Source organism: Acartia tonsa, chromosome 3 (genome assembly GCF_053477335.1).
Source record: "Acartia tonsa isolate MP-2025a chromosome 3, ASM5347733v1, whole genome shotgun sequence".
Lineage (NCBI taxonomy): Eukaryota > Metazoa > Arthropoda > Copepoda > Calanoida > Acartiidae > Acartia > Acartia tonsa.
In genome coordinates this window covers 53,680,034-53,697,893 of record NC_137262.1, presented here as the reverse complement: position 1 = coordinate 53,697,893, position 17,860 = coordinate 53,680,034, and the positions used below count along the sequence as shown (strand labels likewise).

The 17,860-nt window shown below is 32.2% G+C and overlaps 2 protein-coding genes across 3 annotated transcripts; both read left to right on the top strand.

The window, feature by feature from the left end:
* The first annotated feature begins 668 nt into the window (after positions 1 to 668).
* LOC145315003 (uncharacterized) lies at positions 669 to 5,024 on the top strand. Its single transcript, XM_080155073.1, has 9 exons — positions 669 to 744; positions 1,354 to 1,434; positions 1,565 to 1,657; positions 1,765 to 1,975; positions 2,131 to 2,192; positions 2,272 to 2,441; positions 3,341 to 3,459; positions 4,008 to 4,071; positions 4,867 to 5,024. The coding sequence occupies exons 1-9, from the start codon at positions 685 to 687 to the stop codon at positions 5,012 to 5,014; spliced, it is 1,008 nt and encodes a 335-aa protein (XP_080011199.1). The 5' UTR covers positions 669 to 684; the 3' UTR covers positions 5,015 to 5,024.
* A 138-nt stretch (positions 5,025 to 5,162) lies between these two features.
* Positions 5,163 to 17,783, top strand: LOC145315000 (uncharacterized). Of its 2 annotated transcripts, XR_013877902.1 has the most exons (20): positions 5,163 to 5,637; positions 6,665 to 6,929; positions 7,004 to 7,485; positions 7,907 to 7,990; positions 8,750 to 8,867; positions 10,313 to 10,388; positions 10,945 to 11,021; positions 11,211 to 11,342; positions 11,769 to 11,854; positions 12,230 to 12,325; positions 12,628 to 12,753; positions 13,085 to 13,165; positions 13,274 to 13,366; positions 13,459 to 13,669; positions 13,828 to 13,889; positions 13,973 to 14,142; positions 14,510 to 14,628; positions 16,027 to 16,090; positions 16,555 to 16,757; positions 17,638 to 17,774. XR_013877902.1 is itself a non-coding variant. In XM_080155070.1 (19 exons), the coding sequence occupies exons 1-19, from the start codon at positions 5,539 to 5,541 to the stop codon at positions 16,700 to 16,702; spliced, it is 2,589 nt and encodes an 862-aa protein (XP_080011196.1). In that variant the 5' UTR covers positions 5,163 to 5,538; the 3' UTR covers positions 16,703 to 17,783. The 2 variants fall into 2 exon arrangements, 1 of the variants encoding a protein (XP_080011196.1); XM_080155070.1 differs by having other exon boundaries at positions 16,555 to 17,783.
* Positions 17,784 to 17,860: the final 77 nt, after the last annotated feature.

Genomic DNA, 17,860 nt, shown 5'->3' with positions numbered 1-17,860 from the left:
CTAAAATTTTCCCTTTATCCATTTTTGAATAGGTACAATATTTTTTTTGAAAAAAAGATAGAAAATCGATGGAATGTATAGTCAGACCTGACTATAGAGTAGCAGTGATAATCAATTTAGAGCCGGATCTTTAAATGTGTAGCTGTTGTCGTAGCCGTAGCCAGAGGTACAAAAACTAACCTAATAGCGATCTTTAAATCAACATTATACATTAATACGGCTACGACTACAGCCACGGCTACGGCTACGGAAATGGGTACACATTTAAAGATTCAGCTCAGATTCAGTTATTTTTTCACATGGGTAAGCATACGAACAAACCACAAATTTGAACAGCTTTACAAAAATAAAATCCTTATTCCAAAATATTATTACGAGAAAGACGACTTTTACACAGCACAGAATATCGCGGCATTAATTCATGTAAACAAAAAAACTTGCCACAACCGGAATTTTAGAGTTTATTTAAAACACATTGAACCTCAATTATATATATTAAGTAAAGATAATGATTTAAAATATAGAAAAACTGTTATGTCTCCATATTTTTCTCCAGTTTAAATAAAAATATATAAATGTAATTGTATACTTCGATGAACTAAAAAAAGATCCATCTCTCTAGCTCTTAATTGTGTTAAATTTAGAAGTAAAAAATAAATAATTTTTAGAATAAGATTATGTAAAATGGTGTCTTTTGTAAATATTTCAAATCCAAGTTACAGCCTGTTAGGATCATTGACACAGGTACGTAAGGGTTTTAGTGATTTCACTAATAATTAAATTGTAAATGAACCACGGTAACCCCCCTCCCTTCTTTCTAATTTTGAATGAAAATATGTTTTCACTTCCTTAAGGAGGGCTCGATCTCTTAATCCCGTAGTAAATTAAATCTTTTTTAGCTTTTAAAGTATCAGTTTTCTTTCATCCATATGCGATAAGAGGGTGATAAAAGTAGTAGCTCCCTTCTTGAAGGGAAGGTATTTTAACCAACTTAGGAAATACAGTCAATGATTTATCAGTTAACAAGTATATTATGTTAAGTCTAAACAAGTTAAGAACCGAAGCATATAGACATCTTAAATGGCTTACTTTAATTCACTATAAATGTAATTTCAAGCAAAGTAACTTTAGTATTTGGTTTTGTCACAATAAGATCTAGAAAACGGCAATGATAATATGTTTAATATTGGGGAACCTTGGTATTGGTCCAGGGCAATTTTTTTCCAATTGACGTTACTGTCCTAATGAAACTTTACCTAAGATTGCAGGACTCTATTTGGTTCTACTACCTTTATATAATGGCTGTAAATGAAAATTATCTATCAAATTTAATCAATACAGCTTTTATAATAGGATGATGAACTGAAAGAAAGCTTTCTGGATACAAAGATTATTTGTCAAAATGGAGAAACAATCATGCTTCCAAAGTTTATGGTAAACTGAATACTTTTTTTTAGAATATAAAATTCATTGTAAGTAATCTATATTTCATATATGTTATATTTTTCACAAAAAAAAACAGTTTTAAATCTTTAATCATAAGTGCATAGTATTTTATTTTTAGATCGGAATAGCTTTTCCTGAATTAGAAACTGTTTCTCATTTCAATCTGTTTGCCACAAATACAATTTTTCTACCAGACTACACTGAAAAAGAGGTACTTAATTTATAACATCTACATATCTTTTATCATTTTATATACCTACCTACCTACCTAATTACTTTTGTGAAAATTATTTAATATGATTTAATTTGTTTTCTTAGATAAATTCTTTGCTGGCCCTTTCTCGACTGAAAAACAATCAAGTCACACAACAAACTGAGCAGCATTATGGCGCAAAGGACAGTCTTGATTTTGACAATTATTATGAAGAAGAGCTTAATGAATCTCTCTTGAAAGAAGAAATATTACCAGAAAATAAATCAACCAATACAAAGGTTACTAAAGAAGGAAAAACCAAAAAATATTATAAAGGTACATAAATATTGATAAAGTAATATACTTAACCAACATACCTACTTAATATAGTTTAGAAAAAGGGATATATTCAATTAATTTTATTTAAAAAAAAATTTTACGTAGGTACCTAGTAAGATTTTTTTCAAGGAATATATGAATTTGTTTTCTAGGTACTATTTATCCTGGTGAATACCCATTCAAGTGTTCTTTTTGTGACAAGAAATTCAAACAGGTTCAATTGTTTATAGACATGAAAAGGAAAATCTATTATTTAATAAGTGCGCTTGCTTTATTTATTTTTATTTTTGCAGGTTGGACATGTAAACCATCATGAAAGGACACACACTGGAAATTTTAAATACTCTTGTAGTTCTTGTGACAAGAAATTTTATCAAAAGTCCCATCTGAAAGAACATGAAAATGTTCACTCTGGGGAGAAGCCACATGAATGTCAACAATGTCAAAAAAGATTTACTCATAGGTAAAAAATGTAATTAAACTGTTTAGAAAAAGATTAGTTACCTATATTAGTTTAACTTACTTAAGCTTTTGAAATTTATTATATATGTCACGACTTAACAAAACAAGGATGACAACATCTATAAGTAGCGAAGCTTAAAAATTATGAATGGATATCGGGAAAAAATTACTATAAAGCAGTGTCATACAATAAACATTAATCTTGGTAAAATATGGAAATCATCAAACCTTTAAAATCACACAACCTTATAATCATAAAAATTTGAAAATCTAGGAATCGATCTATTACCGCAATTAATAGACAAATCTTAATGAAACTTGAAGGAAATATGTAGAATATGAGCATATTTAATCCCTGATAATTCCAGCCGTAAATCCTGAATAGGAATCTAGAAAACCATGAAAACCTAAGAATCTAGGAATAGATCTAGCACCCCAATTAATAGACAAATCTTAACAAAACTCCAAAGAAATTGGAGAAAATATGTAGAATATAAAATTAATTATTCCCTGAAAATTTCAGCCCTGCATCTTGAAAAGGAGTTGAGAAAATCACGAAAACTTGAAAATCTGGAATCGACAAAACAATGTATAGATTAGATGGGCATATGTCATGAGAATATTCACTAAAAATTGCAGCTGTCTATCTTGAATAGGAGCCGTGAAAATCACGTTTCCCCCATAGCGTTACGGACTGACGGACTGACTGACGGACAGACAACGTGAATCATAGAGTAGCTTCGCTACTAAAAAAAGCAAGGCGGCTTCCCTCAAAACACAGCAAACTCGGGAAATAATCCTTTTTTAATGAAAAAAGTGCACCCAACAATATTTGCTTGCCTTATAAAATTCCATTATTTTACCATAATATCCATGATTTTATTTTGTTCTTTATTTTAGTTCTGGTTTAAAGGCACATCTAAAAATCCATACTGGAGAGAAAGAACATCAGTGTACATATTGCCATAAATACTTTGGACAAGCTTCCAACCTCAAGACACACATGAAATTACATACAGGTACGTTATAGTTGATAAACCCCTAGAAGCCTATATAGCCACTTTGGATGGAGGGGGGGGGGGGGGGGCGGAGAAATCGACCCCCCACTTATTTAAAATTTGAGTTGTAAAAAGAAAAAGTTTTTGGGGGAGGTAATCTTTTAATAGGAGGGTTGACATACCCCCCCCCCCCCCACAAATTTTTGTTCTTCATAACCTTACTTAGACCTTTAAGGAGCCTCACTGTAAAGAAGAACTATATTGGTTCAGCGGTTAGCGAGATCCTTCGCTACAGACAAAAAAAGCTTACTACTATATGTAATAGAATACATTTAAGAATCAAAACAAAATATAGTTTCTTATATTCTGTAGCGAATCTACTTTACAAGTCATCAAAAAATTGTTAGTCTTTGCAATGCAATTGTGTTCAACTACAAAATTACAAATTACAAATGATCTCTAATAATATATTCAAATTTGTAGATTTTCTAGCAAACTTACCTACCTGTTTTCACATGTTTGATTTATTTCTTTTGAATGATAATTCAACACAAATGTCCTTATTTTAGGTGAAGTAAAGTTTATGTGCTCAGAATGTGGAAAACCTTGCAACTCAAAAGTTCAACTAGAAAAGTAAGTATTGTACTTATACTAAAAGTGACAGGATGTTTGTCTGCTTGTCTGTCTGTTTGTCTGTGTGTCTGTACCAAAGGATTTCGCTAACCGTTGAACCGATCGGGTTCTTCTTAACAGGGTATATTCTCATAGGTCCCGGGAAGGTTTTTAACTATTTTGGGGGAGAGTACCACCATTCTCCCAAGAGAAATCACAAAAAATCGAAATTTTTGTTACGTTTCTTGATTTTAGAAAGAGAGTTCAATGCAAACATAAACGTCAAACGCAACATAGACATATTTTAAATTTAAAAAAAACATTTAAAGTGCCACTAGAGGCCTCTAGGGGCTTATCCGCTAGTTAGAGTTAAAACAATTAGATTTATCCACAGTTTTTTCTATAAAAATTTAAAAAAGTGATTAATCATAGTGTGTCTTTGTTTGTACAAATATCTCGCAAACCGCTGAATCTATTAGGTTATCAATTTCAGTAAAACTTCAAAATCTTCCAGCAAAGGGCGAAGTAACTAATAATAGAAATAATGAAAAATAATGTATGTACTATAACACTAGAGACAAATATTTAGCCAACTCAAATACAGAGTAAATGTTCGTAGTTAAGTTCACAAGAAAGAGTACCTACATGATCTTTTTAACTAGATATCCATCTTATCCCTAATTCATAATTAAAACAAACTCATTTGGAAGAATTTTAATCTATCTTTCAATTATCCAATTGTTGTATTCTCAATTTAAGTCTTTTCTGTAAATGTTATTCTTGGGTTATTAAGTATTTGATTATATTTTGTTTTAGACATCGTTGTAAGCTGCCTGTTGAATTGCCGCTGAAAAATCCACCAGGAAGTTTTAATTACATTGACAGCCATGAAGAACCTGTCATAGAGCAAACTATTTATGTTAAAGATAATAATGTTATACATATGCAAACTGAGATTTTGTAGCTTAACAAAGGGAGACAGGATTAATATTTACAACTATTAAGACCAAGTTTCTAATTTATTTACAAACTTCCAAGGAAGCTAAATATTGATACCTATTCATTTAGGTATTTATCGTTATTTGTTATTATTTTTACCCAGTTATTTTCAAATTTTAGGACTAATCATGTCAAAAATAATTAATATTCTGAGTATTGTTCTTGTGATATAGATTTGAATTGAGCCTTGTAATACCTTATGTAAATTTTTAGTATAGGATGTTTAAATGTGGCATAGAGACTTGGTTTTACGTGATCTCCACATTACTTCTGTTCTCCTTAAATAAAAAGTATACCTGAAAGTTTTATACTTTAGTATCATAAAGGATTAGGTATTGTTAAAGAGTGTAAAAAAAAGATTCTATTTCACTTTTCGTTAGTAATTTTGAATTTTTTGTTATGATACGTAAATGTATCAAACTACATACATAGATATAAGTTTTTACATAATCTGTTAATTCTGTATTATTTTTGCTATTTTCAGACAAAATGACCAAGACTGTGATACTTTTGTTTAGCCTGCTTGGATTAAGCCAATCTAATTCACATCTACACTCATTCATATCCACAGATATCGATGGAAACAAGGTATCAGATTATTGATATTTTCGAGTCCATTTATTTTTAGTAGCGAAGCTACTCTATAATTCGAAATGTCCGTCCGTCTGTCTGTCCGTCTGTCCGTCCGTCTGAGACAAAGTGGGGGAAACGTGATTTTCTCGGCTCCTATAAAAGATAGACAGCTGAAATTTTTAGTGAAGATTCTCATAACATATGCCCATCTAATCTATACATTGTTTTGTACACTTGTCTATTATTTGGGGTGCTAGATCGATTCCTAGATTTTCATGTTTTCTTGATTTTCTCCACTTCTTTTTAAGATAATGGGCTGCAATTTTCAGGGATTGCTTAGAATTACATTCTACATAAGTTCCTTAAGCTTTATTGCGATTTATTTATTAATTGGGGTGCTAGATCGAGTCCTAGATTTTTAGGTTTTCTATGGTTTTTTCGATTCCTATTCAGGATTGGCGGCTTAAATTATCAGGGATTGAATATGCTCATATTCTACATATTTTTATCAAGTTTCATTAAGATTTGTCTATAAATTGCGGTGCTAGATCGATTCCTAGATTTTTAAATTTTTGTGATTTTTAAGGTTGCGTGATTTTTACGGCTTTTTGATTTCCCTATTTTATCAAGATTAATGTTTATTGTATGACACTGCTTTATAGTAATTTTTCCTGATATCCATTCATAATTTTTCAGCTTCGCTACTTATGGATGTTGTCATCCTTGTATTATTTTATATTTACAATGTTAAACACAATTTGTAAAAATGTTTACTTTAATTTATATTCACCGTACCTTAAAGTTTCGAGTACATCGTTAGTATATAATGCTTAATTAGACTGCTTAAGTGTTTTAAATCAAAATGTACGTGTATCATGAATTTCGAAAAAAAAGCACAATCTTAAATGAAAAGGAAAATAAGCAATACCTCCTTAATTTTAAAGAAGTTTAGAAATATGAATTTTTGTCCTTTTACGTACCCATACCTATATATACTTCTATTTCTATTTCTCTTTATAATTTTATGTTTTTTATCCTATAGATGGCACAGGTTGGAATGAGACTACCACCTGGAGGTCCTCCATCCTCATCAGGAGGGCACCAGCTGCATCACAGCCACGGGCACGGGACCCCCGGCATGCCTCCACCTTCACTGCACCACATGCAGCAGAATAGAGGTGGCAGTACTAGTAACCATGGAGGAGGTCACCATCACATGCAGGTTCAGAACAGCACGGGAGGACAACATCATGTCATGCGTAGGATGCCTTTACAACAGATGAATCATTCACACCAGCAAGTTCAAGGTATGTATCACATTATTTTCATTTAGATCAATCGCATTCTGTTTTTTGCTTCTTTGAATAAATATTATTTTAAGGACATGGACATCCAAATTTATCTTCTTCAAATCACATTCTAATGAACCAATATGGTCCTCCCCCACCCCCAACATCTGCAAGATCTGTCATGGTCACTTCAAACGGCCCTCCCAACCACCGTCAATCTGGAACAGGAGGTGTTCATCATCAGCACAGCAGTTCTGGCCAAACCATGGATAGTCAACGGACAAGTTACCCGCCCCGTCACCAACGTGGAGGTCAACAAAACATGACTAAATACAGAAGTGTGGCTAGTAGTAATACTGGAAGCGGACATCACCACCCGGCTCCGCCCCCTAATCAATATTCTCGTCCACCTCAACCCCTGGCCGGGGTCCAGAAGATGTTGCCCTCGTCAGAGAGTAGGACTTCTAATGTATCGCTTGTAGCTGATGTTTCAGTTTCTGCTAAGCAGAAAAGTAGAGGGTTGAAAGAGAAAACCCCCATGTGTTTGGTCAACGAACTTGCACGATTTAATAAGGTAACTTCTGTTTTTTTTTATCTAAACAAAATTCCCGTTATTTGTCTTATTTACTTTACCTTTCTCAAGCATATGGATAAAATACAAACTTACAAAGGTGGAAAATTTGAAGCACTATTAAAATGAGCTTTATACGGATGTGGTTGTTGACAAGGTGCATTTCATAGAACTGCATTAATCACAGGAGTATGATTTCAAAACTACATGAATCAATAAATTATGTTCAAATGTCTTCCGTGGAAGTACCCATTTGAAGTTATTTATTTTCTGTAGGTAATGAAATTATGAGCAGCGTTTGATTGTCTATCAACAGAAATTCAAGAAATGAGTCTACGTTTATCCACAACAATTAAAAATATCTAATAATGTTACTTCCTATTATATTTATTAAAGTAATCAATATTTCATGTTCTTTTTTCAGATTGAGAACCATTACAAACTAACAGATGAAACAGGACCAGCCCATAAAAAATCTTTCACTGTTTGTCTTAAAATTGGAGATAAGGTACATTTTATTTTTTATCATTTTGCGTTTGTGTTACTTTAATGCAAACAAAAAAAATCTCCAAAAAAGCAAGGTTGTTAACCAACAACCCGTTTTTTTTGGGTTTTGGGTAGGTTATAAAATTCTTGTTAGTTTTGGGGTTTTATTCTAAGTTCATGTTTTTTTTTATTAAGTAAGTACCTAGCGAAATTTTGTAAATGGAAATGGATTCCCACAATATTTCTCTTATTTGGTTGAATATATTCATCATAAGGCCAAAAATGTTAGTTTTATCCCACCCATAAGTATTTTAGAGGGGGGGGGGGGTAACACCCCCTAAAACCATCAGTTTCAATCATTATTTAGTTTATTTTAAAGCCTTTTTTTTTAAATTTCTGATTAACCCAATAAAACTGTGTCTTTATTTGTGGGTTGGTTGCTGGTTTTTGGGCTTTAATTAAAAAAACCGGGAATAGTCCCTTCGTGGCAACGCCCCTTAAGGGGCGATTCGTCGTATTTTAAAAATGGCTTTTTATAGGTTATTTTAGGTTAGGTTAGTTTATACTTGGTTAGGTGATTGCCCCACAGGGTTAGACAATTAGCTCCGCAGGGTTAGAGCCCAACGCAGGGGCTTGAAATAGGAGAAAACCTACTGTGAAAATTACGAAGAATCGCCCCTTAAGGTGCGTTGCCAAGAAAGGGACTATACCCAAAAAAACCTAGTTTTATTACAACCCTGCCTTTAAGGACATGAAACTAAACCTTATGCAATCTTTTTAGGAAGAATATATCGCTACTGGTCCATCTATAAAGAAAGCGCAGCATGCTGCAGCCGCCATTGCCCTGGAAAAAACTAATTACAAGCACCCAACTCCAAAAGTAAAAAATACCAACACAAGTAAGCTTGATCATCCTATTATATTCTATAATACAAAGTAGAACGATGTCTGTCTGTCCGTCTGAAGCTTAAGATCTCAGTAACCGCTGAACCGATTGGGCTCTACTTTTCAGGGATTATACCTACTGGTCCTGTGATGGTTTTAAGCTATTTTCTTGGGGGGTGGGACACCCCCAACCCCCCCAAAAAATGAAAAATATCCCTTCCCAAAAAAAAAAAATTTTACTTTTTAAAACTAAAATTAAAATAGTGGGGTCGACTACCCCCCCCCCAAAAAAAAATTAAAAAATTGCCCCCCCTCTGAAAATACGAAAAATTGGTTTGATTAAAGCTCTTCGGGCAAAACCCCTAGAGGCTAGGGGCGAAGCCGCTAGTATTATATAAAGTAATAAGCGTTTTTTTTCTGTCCCAAAGGATCTCGATAACCGCTAAACAGATATTGTTCTCCTTTAAAGTGAAGCTTCTTATATTTCCTGGGAAGGTTTTAAACTATTTTTGGGGAGGGTGTCTTCACCCCCCTCCCCCCAAAAAAATATTTTTTTACTCTTTTGAAACGACTTTTCCCCCTCTTACCTTCAGTGTCCCTAGAGGCTTCTAGGGACAAAGCCGCTAGTTTTTAAATATAAGATCTTACAAGTTAAGAACTTTACTTTTAAAGACTAATTGCAGTTTTATCTAAACAAGGATTACACCTTCATTGGGAAAATGTTTAGGAGGGACAAAAACTTATAGAATACCTATAATACCCATTTACAGGGTAATATTTAGGTTGCTAATATTAACCTCATTAATTGGGCAGTTCTTTCATCCAGTAAGAGGGGAGCTGATGACGTAAAGAGTGTGGATGGGGGGTGGCATCGTTATTTTAGCCAGCTGCGAGTATCTCTTTATATGAAAACTAGCGGTTTCGCCCCTGGTTTAATCAAACCAATTTTTTGTTGTATTTTAGATTTAAAAGAAAAATTAAAAAAAAATTGGGGGGGGGGGGAAATTTTTTTTTTTGGGGGGGGGGAGGGGGGGTAGTCGACCCCACTATTTCAATTTTAAAAAGAAATTTTTTTTTTTTTTGGGGGGGGGGGGTATTTTTCATTTTTTAGGTGGGTTGGGGGTTTCCACCCCCAAAGAAAATAGTTATAAACCTTCCCGGGACATATGAGAAGCTACCTTATAAAGGAGAACCCGATCGGTTCAGCGGTTAGCGAGGTCCTTCGCTACAAACAAACAGACAGACAAATAGACAGACAAACAAACAGACAGACAGACATCGTTCTACTTTGTATTATAGATATGGTTCAAAATCCAAGTAATATTATATCGATTGTAGCAATGCTTTCCATATTGTATGTATAGTAAGTAGTCTAGTAGACGTACAGACATTTTAATTTCAAACATCAATGCATTATCTCTATTTTTATGTCTAAATTCATGCTAATATTATGATTTAGAAATGGTTACCCCCACCGTGGAATTAAATGGATTGGCTATGAAACTTGGAGAGGTACCAGAATATTCTGTTACCAGGTAACTTCACACCGGGGAAGGATTTAGCAGCCCTTGGAAACAGTCTGGCCGGTAACTTTTCTGCCAGACAGTGCATAATTTATTTTTAGACAAAATAGACTATTTATCAATAAACTCCAAAAATGTTGTCTTAGATTTCAGTGACTGAGGGGACATTGGACTTTAAATTATACTGGTACTCAAAGGTTTAAATTCACGTTACCAATGTTTGCTGTAAAACTTTTATTGAATTTTGATTGGTTGATTTGAACTAGCGGTGTCCAAACTTGTCAATCAATAATTTCAATTATAGAAGGGGTAATTTTGTTTCACATCATTGAGTAAGATTTCTAGTTGTAGAAATCGAAAGCATTAGTTGGTTTAGATGGAAAATTTTATTTCAACCATAGGTGAGCATCTTTTAGTTTTTAGAAAAAAATGTGTTTTCTTAGGTGAGATCAAATAAGAAGAGTTAAACACACTTTTCTCCCCCAAATATCTCGTCGTCAACTCCCTTGATTTTTATATAATCATCAACCTTCAGCGTTGTTACTTACTAATCAACTAAATGTTTTAGAAAGCCTCACCAGACTGGCAAGGGTGTTCAAGGTCCTGCATTAGAAGGCAAACTAAAAATCGGACAAGAATTTACAGGTATAATGTGTAACAGTTAAGATATCTTTAAAAACAAGTTAATTTGAATTAACACATCCTAGTAAAGTTCTGCAAAAAAAGACAAACGTTTTTTTTTTACAGTTCTGAAATACCAAAATTAAGCACTGAACTACAATTTTTTGTTGGGTTGGGTTTTTGATTTTGTATAAACCTGACTTTCTGTTATAGCCGAGGGCATCACTGAGAAAGCAGCCAAGCATAATGTTGCCTCCCTTGCTTTGAAAGAGCTCAAGATCCAGTCAACAAATGGTTCAGATTCTAAGTTTGAACTAGATCCAACCTCTAGTCCCTTTGTTCCAGGTTAAAATATTAATTTATGGACTACATTATAATGGACAAGTACATGTACAGCTTCAGAGAACTTTTTTTCGTCACCCTTCTCGTCATTATTTACCTAGGTCAACTGGTTTTTTTTATGGAAATCTTCAATAGCAAGCTGATTATGATAACGTTAATGAAATAAATACCATAAAAATTTAATAATATCAGAATGCCTAACCCTTGTGGGGGCTCTAAACCTTCGGGGCTACCCAGTACCCAATATAACCTATCTTTACCTGACCTAAAGTTATGTACATTCAAACGAAAAACTAACCCGCCCTCCTATTTTAATTCATTTATAAAATGGGTACTCAGTGGGATTGCGCCAAAAATTCTCTTGTTTTTAAATCCGTTTTTATTATTAATTTTTATTTTTATTATTAGTTTTTTAATTAATGTTGTAAGGTGCTACAGAACATGATGACCTAAAATCTCCGATATCCTTGGTACACGAGCTAGCTCTGAAAAGAAATCTACCTGTAGAATTTTCGGTGAGAAATATTTTTTTTAAAAATTATTGATCAAGAATAATATAAGCTTAAACTTAGTGCATTAAAATCACTAAAAGCATCCTAACCAATTTTTAAAACACAATATAAATTCTCTTGAAGATCAAAATACTACATGTATTTGATAAAGTTTTGATTTATAACCCAGAAAAATACCTGGCCCAAGTGTTTGGGACCTTTTTCGTCTGTTAGCAAATTGTCTTCGGATCTTTTGTATCGACTTGGCTCTAATAATATTGGCTAATATTCAAACCCATTTGAAAGTTGGCACAGGGTCCCCAAATTCGTGTGTAGAGTTACATTTATATAGCTCGTGCCCTCTCTATTCTTTAAATTATTATGTAGATAATAATTTAGGTTGTCCAAGAATCCGGCCAACCCCATATGAGAATTTTTGTTACAAAATGTATGGTTGGTTCATTTCTTACAAAAGGAGAAGGAAATTCTAAGAAGGTAAGAATTTACTGTTCAAACAACAGACCTAGAATTTTAAAACTTTGATTGGCTGATAATCCATACGTTGGCAAAAATCAAAAAGTAAGGGGGGATGGCGAGTTTACGGTCCCCGAAGAGATTTTGCATAGGGGAGAAAACTAACACCACCCCCTCTTATTTTAAATTTGTATCCAAAAATAGTAAGATGGTTCTGTGCTCGATAAGCACTTTGAGGGAAAGCACTATATCATGTTGATGGAATGCCCCTTTTTCTCTAAGGAGCAACGTCTGAATAAAGTTTCAATTTTTGTTCTTTTTAGGTTTCAAAGAAAACAGCCGCAGAATTGATGTTGAATCACTTAAGAAAGTTGCCTCCAGTTGCAAGTGCCATAACTCATAAACCTAAAACAAATACCACAAAGAAAAAATCTAAAAATTTGATTAAGGTAATAAATTTTTTTTCTTGTCACTGTAGATTTAACATTGCAGTATAGGATCAGTGTATGTACGTTGTTCCAATTACAAGATGATCTATAAATTGTAATAAACCATTACTTTTAATGGCCTTTGAAAAGAACTCGAAAGTGGAAATGGACAGGTTTTAGGCTATTCAATAATCTTTAATTAAAGCACATTAATTTACACGCTATTAGTTGTTTCAATCTTAGTGTACCTAGTATCTAAGTAACAACCATTTATATAGAAGATATTCTACTACTCTGTAACTTTTTTTTATGTATTATGCGCTAAATGTAATTGATTAATTCATTGTTTAAGGATGTGGAAGTAAAAGACAGCTTTCTAGACACAAAGATTATTTGTCAACACGGAGATATAATCATGCTTCCAAAGTTTATGGTAAAATGAATACTTTTTTTAGATCGTATAATTCATTTTTATATCTGTTACATCATATACATAAAAATTATGTTGCAGGTTGCTATATATATTGTATTTTAATTATAGATCGGAATAGCCTTTCCTGAATTGGAAACTGTTTCTCATTTTAATCTGTTTGCCACAAATACAATTTTTCTACCAGACTACACTGAAAAAGAGGTATTTTATTACATCTACATATCTTTAATTATTTTCATATACTTACCTAACTAATTACTGTTGTGAATAGTATTTAATTTTCTTTTGTTTAGATAAAATCTTTGCTGGCTCTTTCTCGACTGGAAAACAATCAAGTCACACAACAAACTGATCAGCATTATGGCGTAAAGGACAGTCTTGATTTTGACAATTATTATGAAGAAGAGCTTAATGAATCTCTCTTGAAAGAAGAAATATTATCAGAAAATAAATCAACCAATACAAAGGTTACTAAAGAAGGAAAAACCAAAAAATATTATAATGGTAGGTACATAATAAATATTGATAAAGTAAAATACTTAACCAACATACCTACTTAATATAGTTTAGAAAACGGGATATATTCAATTAATTGTATTTTTTAAAATGTTTATGTAGGTACCTAGTATGATTTTTTTTCAATAAAGGAAATTTTTTTCTAGGTACTATTTATCCTGGTGAATACCCATTCAAGTGTTCTTTTTGTGACAAGAAATTCAAACAGGTTCAATTGTTTATAGACATGAAAAGGAAAATCTATTAGGTATTTAAAAAGTGCTCTTGCTTTAATTTTTTTTATTTTTGCAGGTTGGACATGTAAATCACCATGAAAGGACACACACTGGAAATTTTAAATACTCTTGTAGTTCTTGTGACAAGAAATTTTATCAAAAGTCCCATCTGAAAGAACATGAAAATGTTCACTCTGGAGAGAAGCCACATGAATGTCAACAATGCAATAAAAGATTTACTTATAGGTAAAAATGTGTATCATAAGAACAAAAAATGTAATTTAACCATTTAGAAAATGATTACCCTTATGAATTTAATTTGTATAAGCTGTTGAAATTTACAATATATTAAACTTGTGACTACTGAACAACAAAAAATCCATCAACAATAACATTCCTTTTGAAGAAGAAAAAATGGTCTTATTGATGCTTAGTTTAGGTTAGTTAGGTTAAAGGTTAGAATAGCCCTGCATTTATAGGACCACGCAAAGTTAGAGTTCCTTGTAAAGCCTAGAAATACTTTTTCAAAAATGAATAAAAATGCACGTAATAAAATTTGGCTTGCTATAATTTTACCATAATCTCCATGATTTCATTTTGTACTTTATTTTAGTTCTGGTTTAAAGGCACATCTAAAAATCCATATTGGAGAGAAAGAACATCAATGTTCATATTGCCATAAATACTTTGGACAAGCTTCCAACCTCAAGACACACATGAAATTACATACAGGTACGTTATAGTTATTACTAGCTGATAAACCCCTAGAAACCTATATAGCCACTTTGAATGGAGGGGGGGGGGGGGCGGAGAAATCGACCCCCCACTTATTTAAAATTTGAGTTGTAAAAAGAAAAAGTTTTGGGGGGAGGTAATCTTTTAATAGGAGGGTTGACATACCCCTCCCCCCCACAAATTTTTTTTAAAAAACCTTACTTAGACCTTTAAGGAGCCTCCTTGTAAAGAAGAACCATATTGGTTTAGCGGTTAGCGAGATCCTTTGCTACAGACAAAAAAAGCTTACTACTTTATGTAATAGGATACATTTAAAAATCAAAACAAAAATATAGTTTCTTAAATTCTGTAGCGAATCTACTTTACAAGTCATCAAAAAATTGTTAGTCTTTGCAATGCAATTGTGTTCAACTACAAATTACAGATTACAAATGATCTCTAATAATATATTTATAGGGATAGTTCTACGAAGTGTATTTAAAGAGTTAAGGTACTTAGAGTAGTGAACTTTTATATGTCTTAGTAGAATATATTTGGCATTGGATAGATATGATTATATGTTAAAGAATTTTTAACATTGACCAGACCAAACTTTTTTTATTTGACAATATCTAAAAAAGTTAAAGTGATTTGCCACATAAATTACATGAGAATGGTCTATTTTTTTCCAAATATGTATAGCCAAAACACCAATATTAGAGAATATTTTTCCACATATTTCACAAGAGTTATAAAAAAATTGAATAGGGGTTCCCCTTGGGACAAGTTACTTAAAAAACATAAAAATAACGTCCGGTTCATAATAGGACAGGTTTTCTATAGATTCTTTTTAAAAAGATAAAGAAAACCGTCAAATCACTAACTTTTTGACTCTTTGAGATATTGTCAAATAAAAAAAGTTTGGTCAGGTCAATGTTAAAATTCTTTAACGCAATCATATCTATCCAATGCCTAGTATATTCTACTAAGACATATAAAAAGATCACTACTCTAAGTACTATACTAAATATTTTATTGGTCATTCTTTGTTGTTATGTGTATTTTGTTGTATAAAAAGTTTGAAGTTCTATTAACTAGTAAATGCTATTTAAAGTTGTATTTATGACAAAAAAGTTTTTGCCATATATAACATGCAACGAAGTTGAAAATAAAAATGAAAAACTCATTTTTTAAGGAAAATCCCTGGTCAAATCTTTTAATTTTAATCAATAACTTAAAATATTATGCACTACTACATTATTTAAAATAGAAAAAACTTATAGTTCACTATTTTTTTAAAAATGCACTTCGTAAAACTATCCCTTTGTAGATTTTCTAGCAAACTTACCTACCTGTTTTCACATGTTTTATTTATTTCTTTTGAATGATAGTTCAACGCAAATGTCCTCATTTTAGGTGAAGTAAAGTTTATGTGTTCTGAATGTGGAAAACCTTGCAACTCAAAAGTTCAACTAGAAAAGTAAGTATTATTAGAATTAAAACAATTAGATTTATCCACAGTTTTTTCTATAAAACTTTAAAATAGTGATTAATCATAGTGTGTCTTTGTTTGTACAAATATCTCGCAAACCGCTGAATCCATTAGGTTATCAATTTCAGTAAAACTTCAAAATCTTCGAGCAAAAATCGAAGTAACTAATAATAGAAATAATAAAAAATAATGTATGTACTACAACACTAGAAACAAATATTTAGCCAACACAAATACAGAGTAAATGTTCAGACAGAGTTAAGTTTACAATAGAACCTACATGATCTTTTTAACTAGATATCCATCTTAACCCTAATTCATAATTAAAACAAACTCATTTGGGAGAATTTTAATCTATCTTACAATTTTCCTATAGTTGTATTCTCAATTTAAGTCTTTTTTTGTAAATGTTATTCTTGGGTTATTAAGTATTTGATTATATTTTGTTTTAGACATCGTTGTAAGCTGCCTGTTGAATTGCCGCTGAAGAATCCACCAGGAAGTTTTAATTACATTGAAAGCCATGAAGAACCTGTCATAGAGCAAACTATTTATGTTAAAGATAATAATGTTATACATATGCAAACTGAGACCTTGTAGCTTAACAAAGGGAGACAGGATTAATATTTACATCCAGTAAGACCAAGTTTCTAATGTATTTACAAACTTCTAAGAAAGCTAAAAATTCATATTTATTTAGTTTCCTGAACCTAGAAGTAAATAAATATCTAAATCTTATTTTTGGCTGTTCAAATACTGCATTTTACCGTTATTTTTATATGCTAATTTTAAGACCAAACACATCTTAAGGGAGGGGACACTTTTTGAAACCAAAACTAAAAGTTCAAAGGAACTCAACTAAATAAAGAGTTACAGCTCTTAGATTTGGCATGGCAGTTGCTTTAAAGAGGTACAATATAAAACTGTGAAGAAACGGCAGTGGAACCGCCGCTCCTGCCGAAAACCGCTGTTTCCCGCCAAAATTTTTTGCCCTTTCTCGCCATATTAGACAATTTTCAATCATCTGAGATAAACTTTTTTTTTCTCATAAATATTGAATTTCCCTTATATTTTTACTTGAGACTTGAAATATACAAATGATAAATATGTCAATATATTAAACGGCATCATACTTCTAGTAAAACCACACTTCCCTTCTCCTGCATTAGCAGCCTTCCACTTTCCTTTGTTTCTTATCTTTGAATTTGGCAAGGAAAGGCAAAAAAATCGGCGGGAAACGGCGGTTTCGGCGGGAGCGGCAGTTCCGACGCCGTTTCTTCACAGTTCCACGTTGTACCTCTTTAGAGCAACTGCCATGTCAAATCTCAGAGCTGTAACCCTTTATTCAGTTGAGTTTCTTTGAGTTTTAGGTTTAGTTTTAAAAAGTGTCTCTTCCGCCTCCCCCCTTTCTAAAATAAAAAAATATTCTGAGTTTCGTTCTTTTGATATAAAATTGAATTGAGATTCCTAATACCTTATTATAAGAGGCTATGTATGGGTTTAAACACATTTTAGGATGTTTCTTAATGACCTAGAAAGTTGGTTTTACAAAATCTCCATATTATTCTTTACCTCCCTAAATAAAAATGACAATCTCAAAGTGTACTTGAATGTCTTTTACTTCTGTATCAAAACGTATTTTTATTTAAATGTTTAAAAAAAGATTCTATTTCATTTTTTGTAGTTATTTTTTTTTGTTAAGATATATAAATGTAACAAACTATAGAGATGTGAGTTTTTACATAATCTGTTAATGCT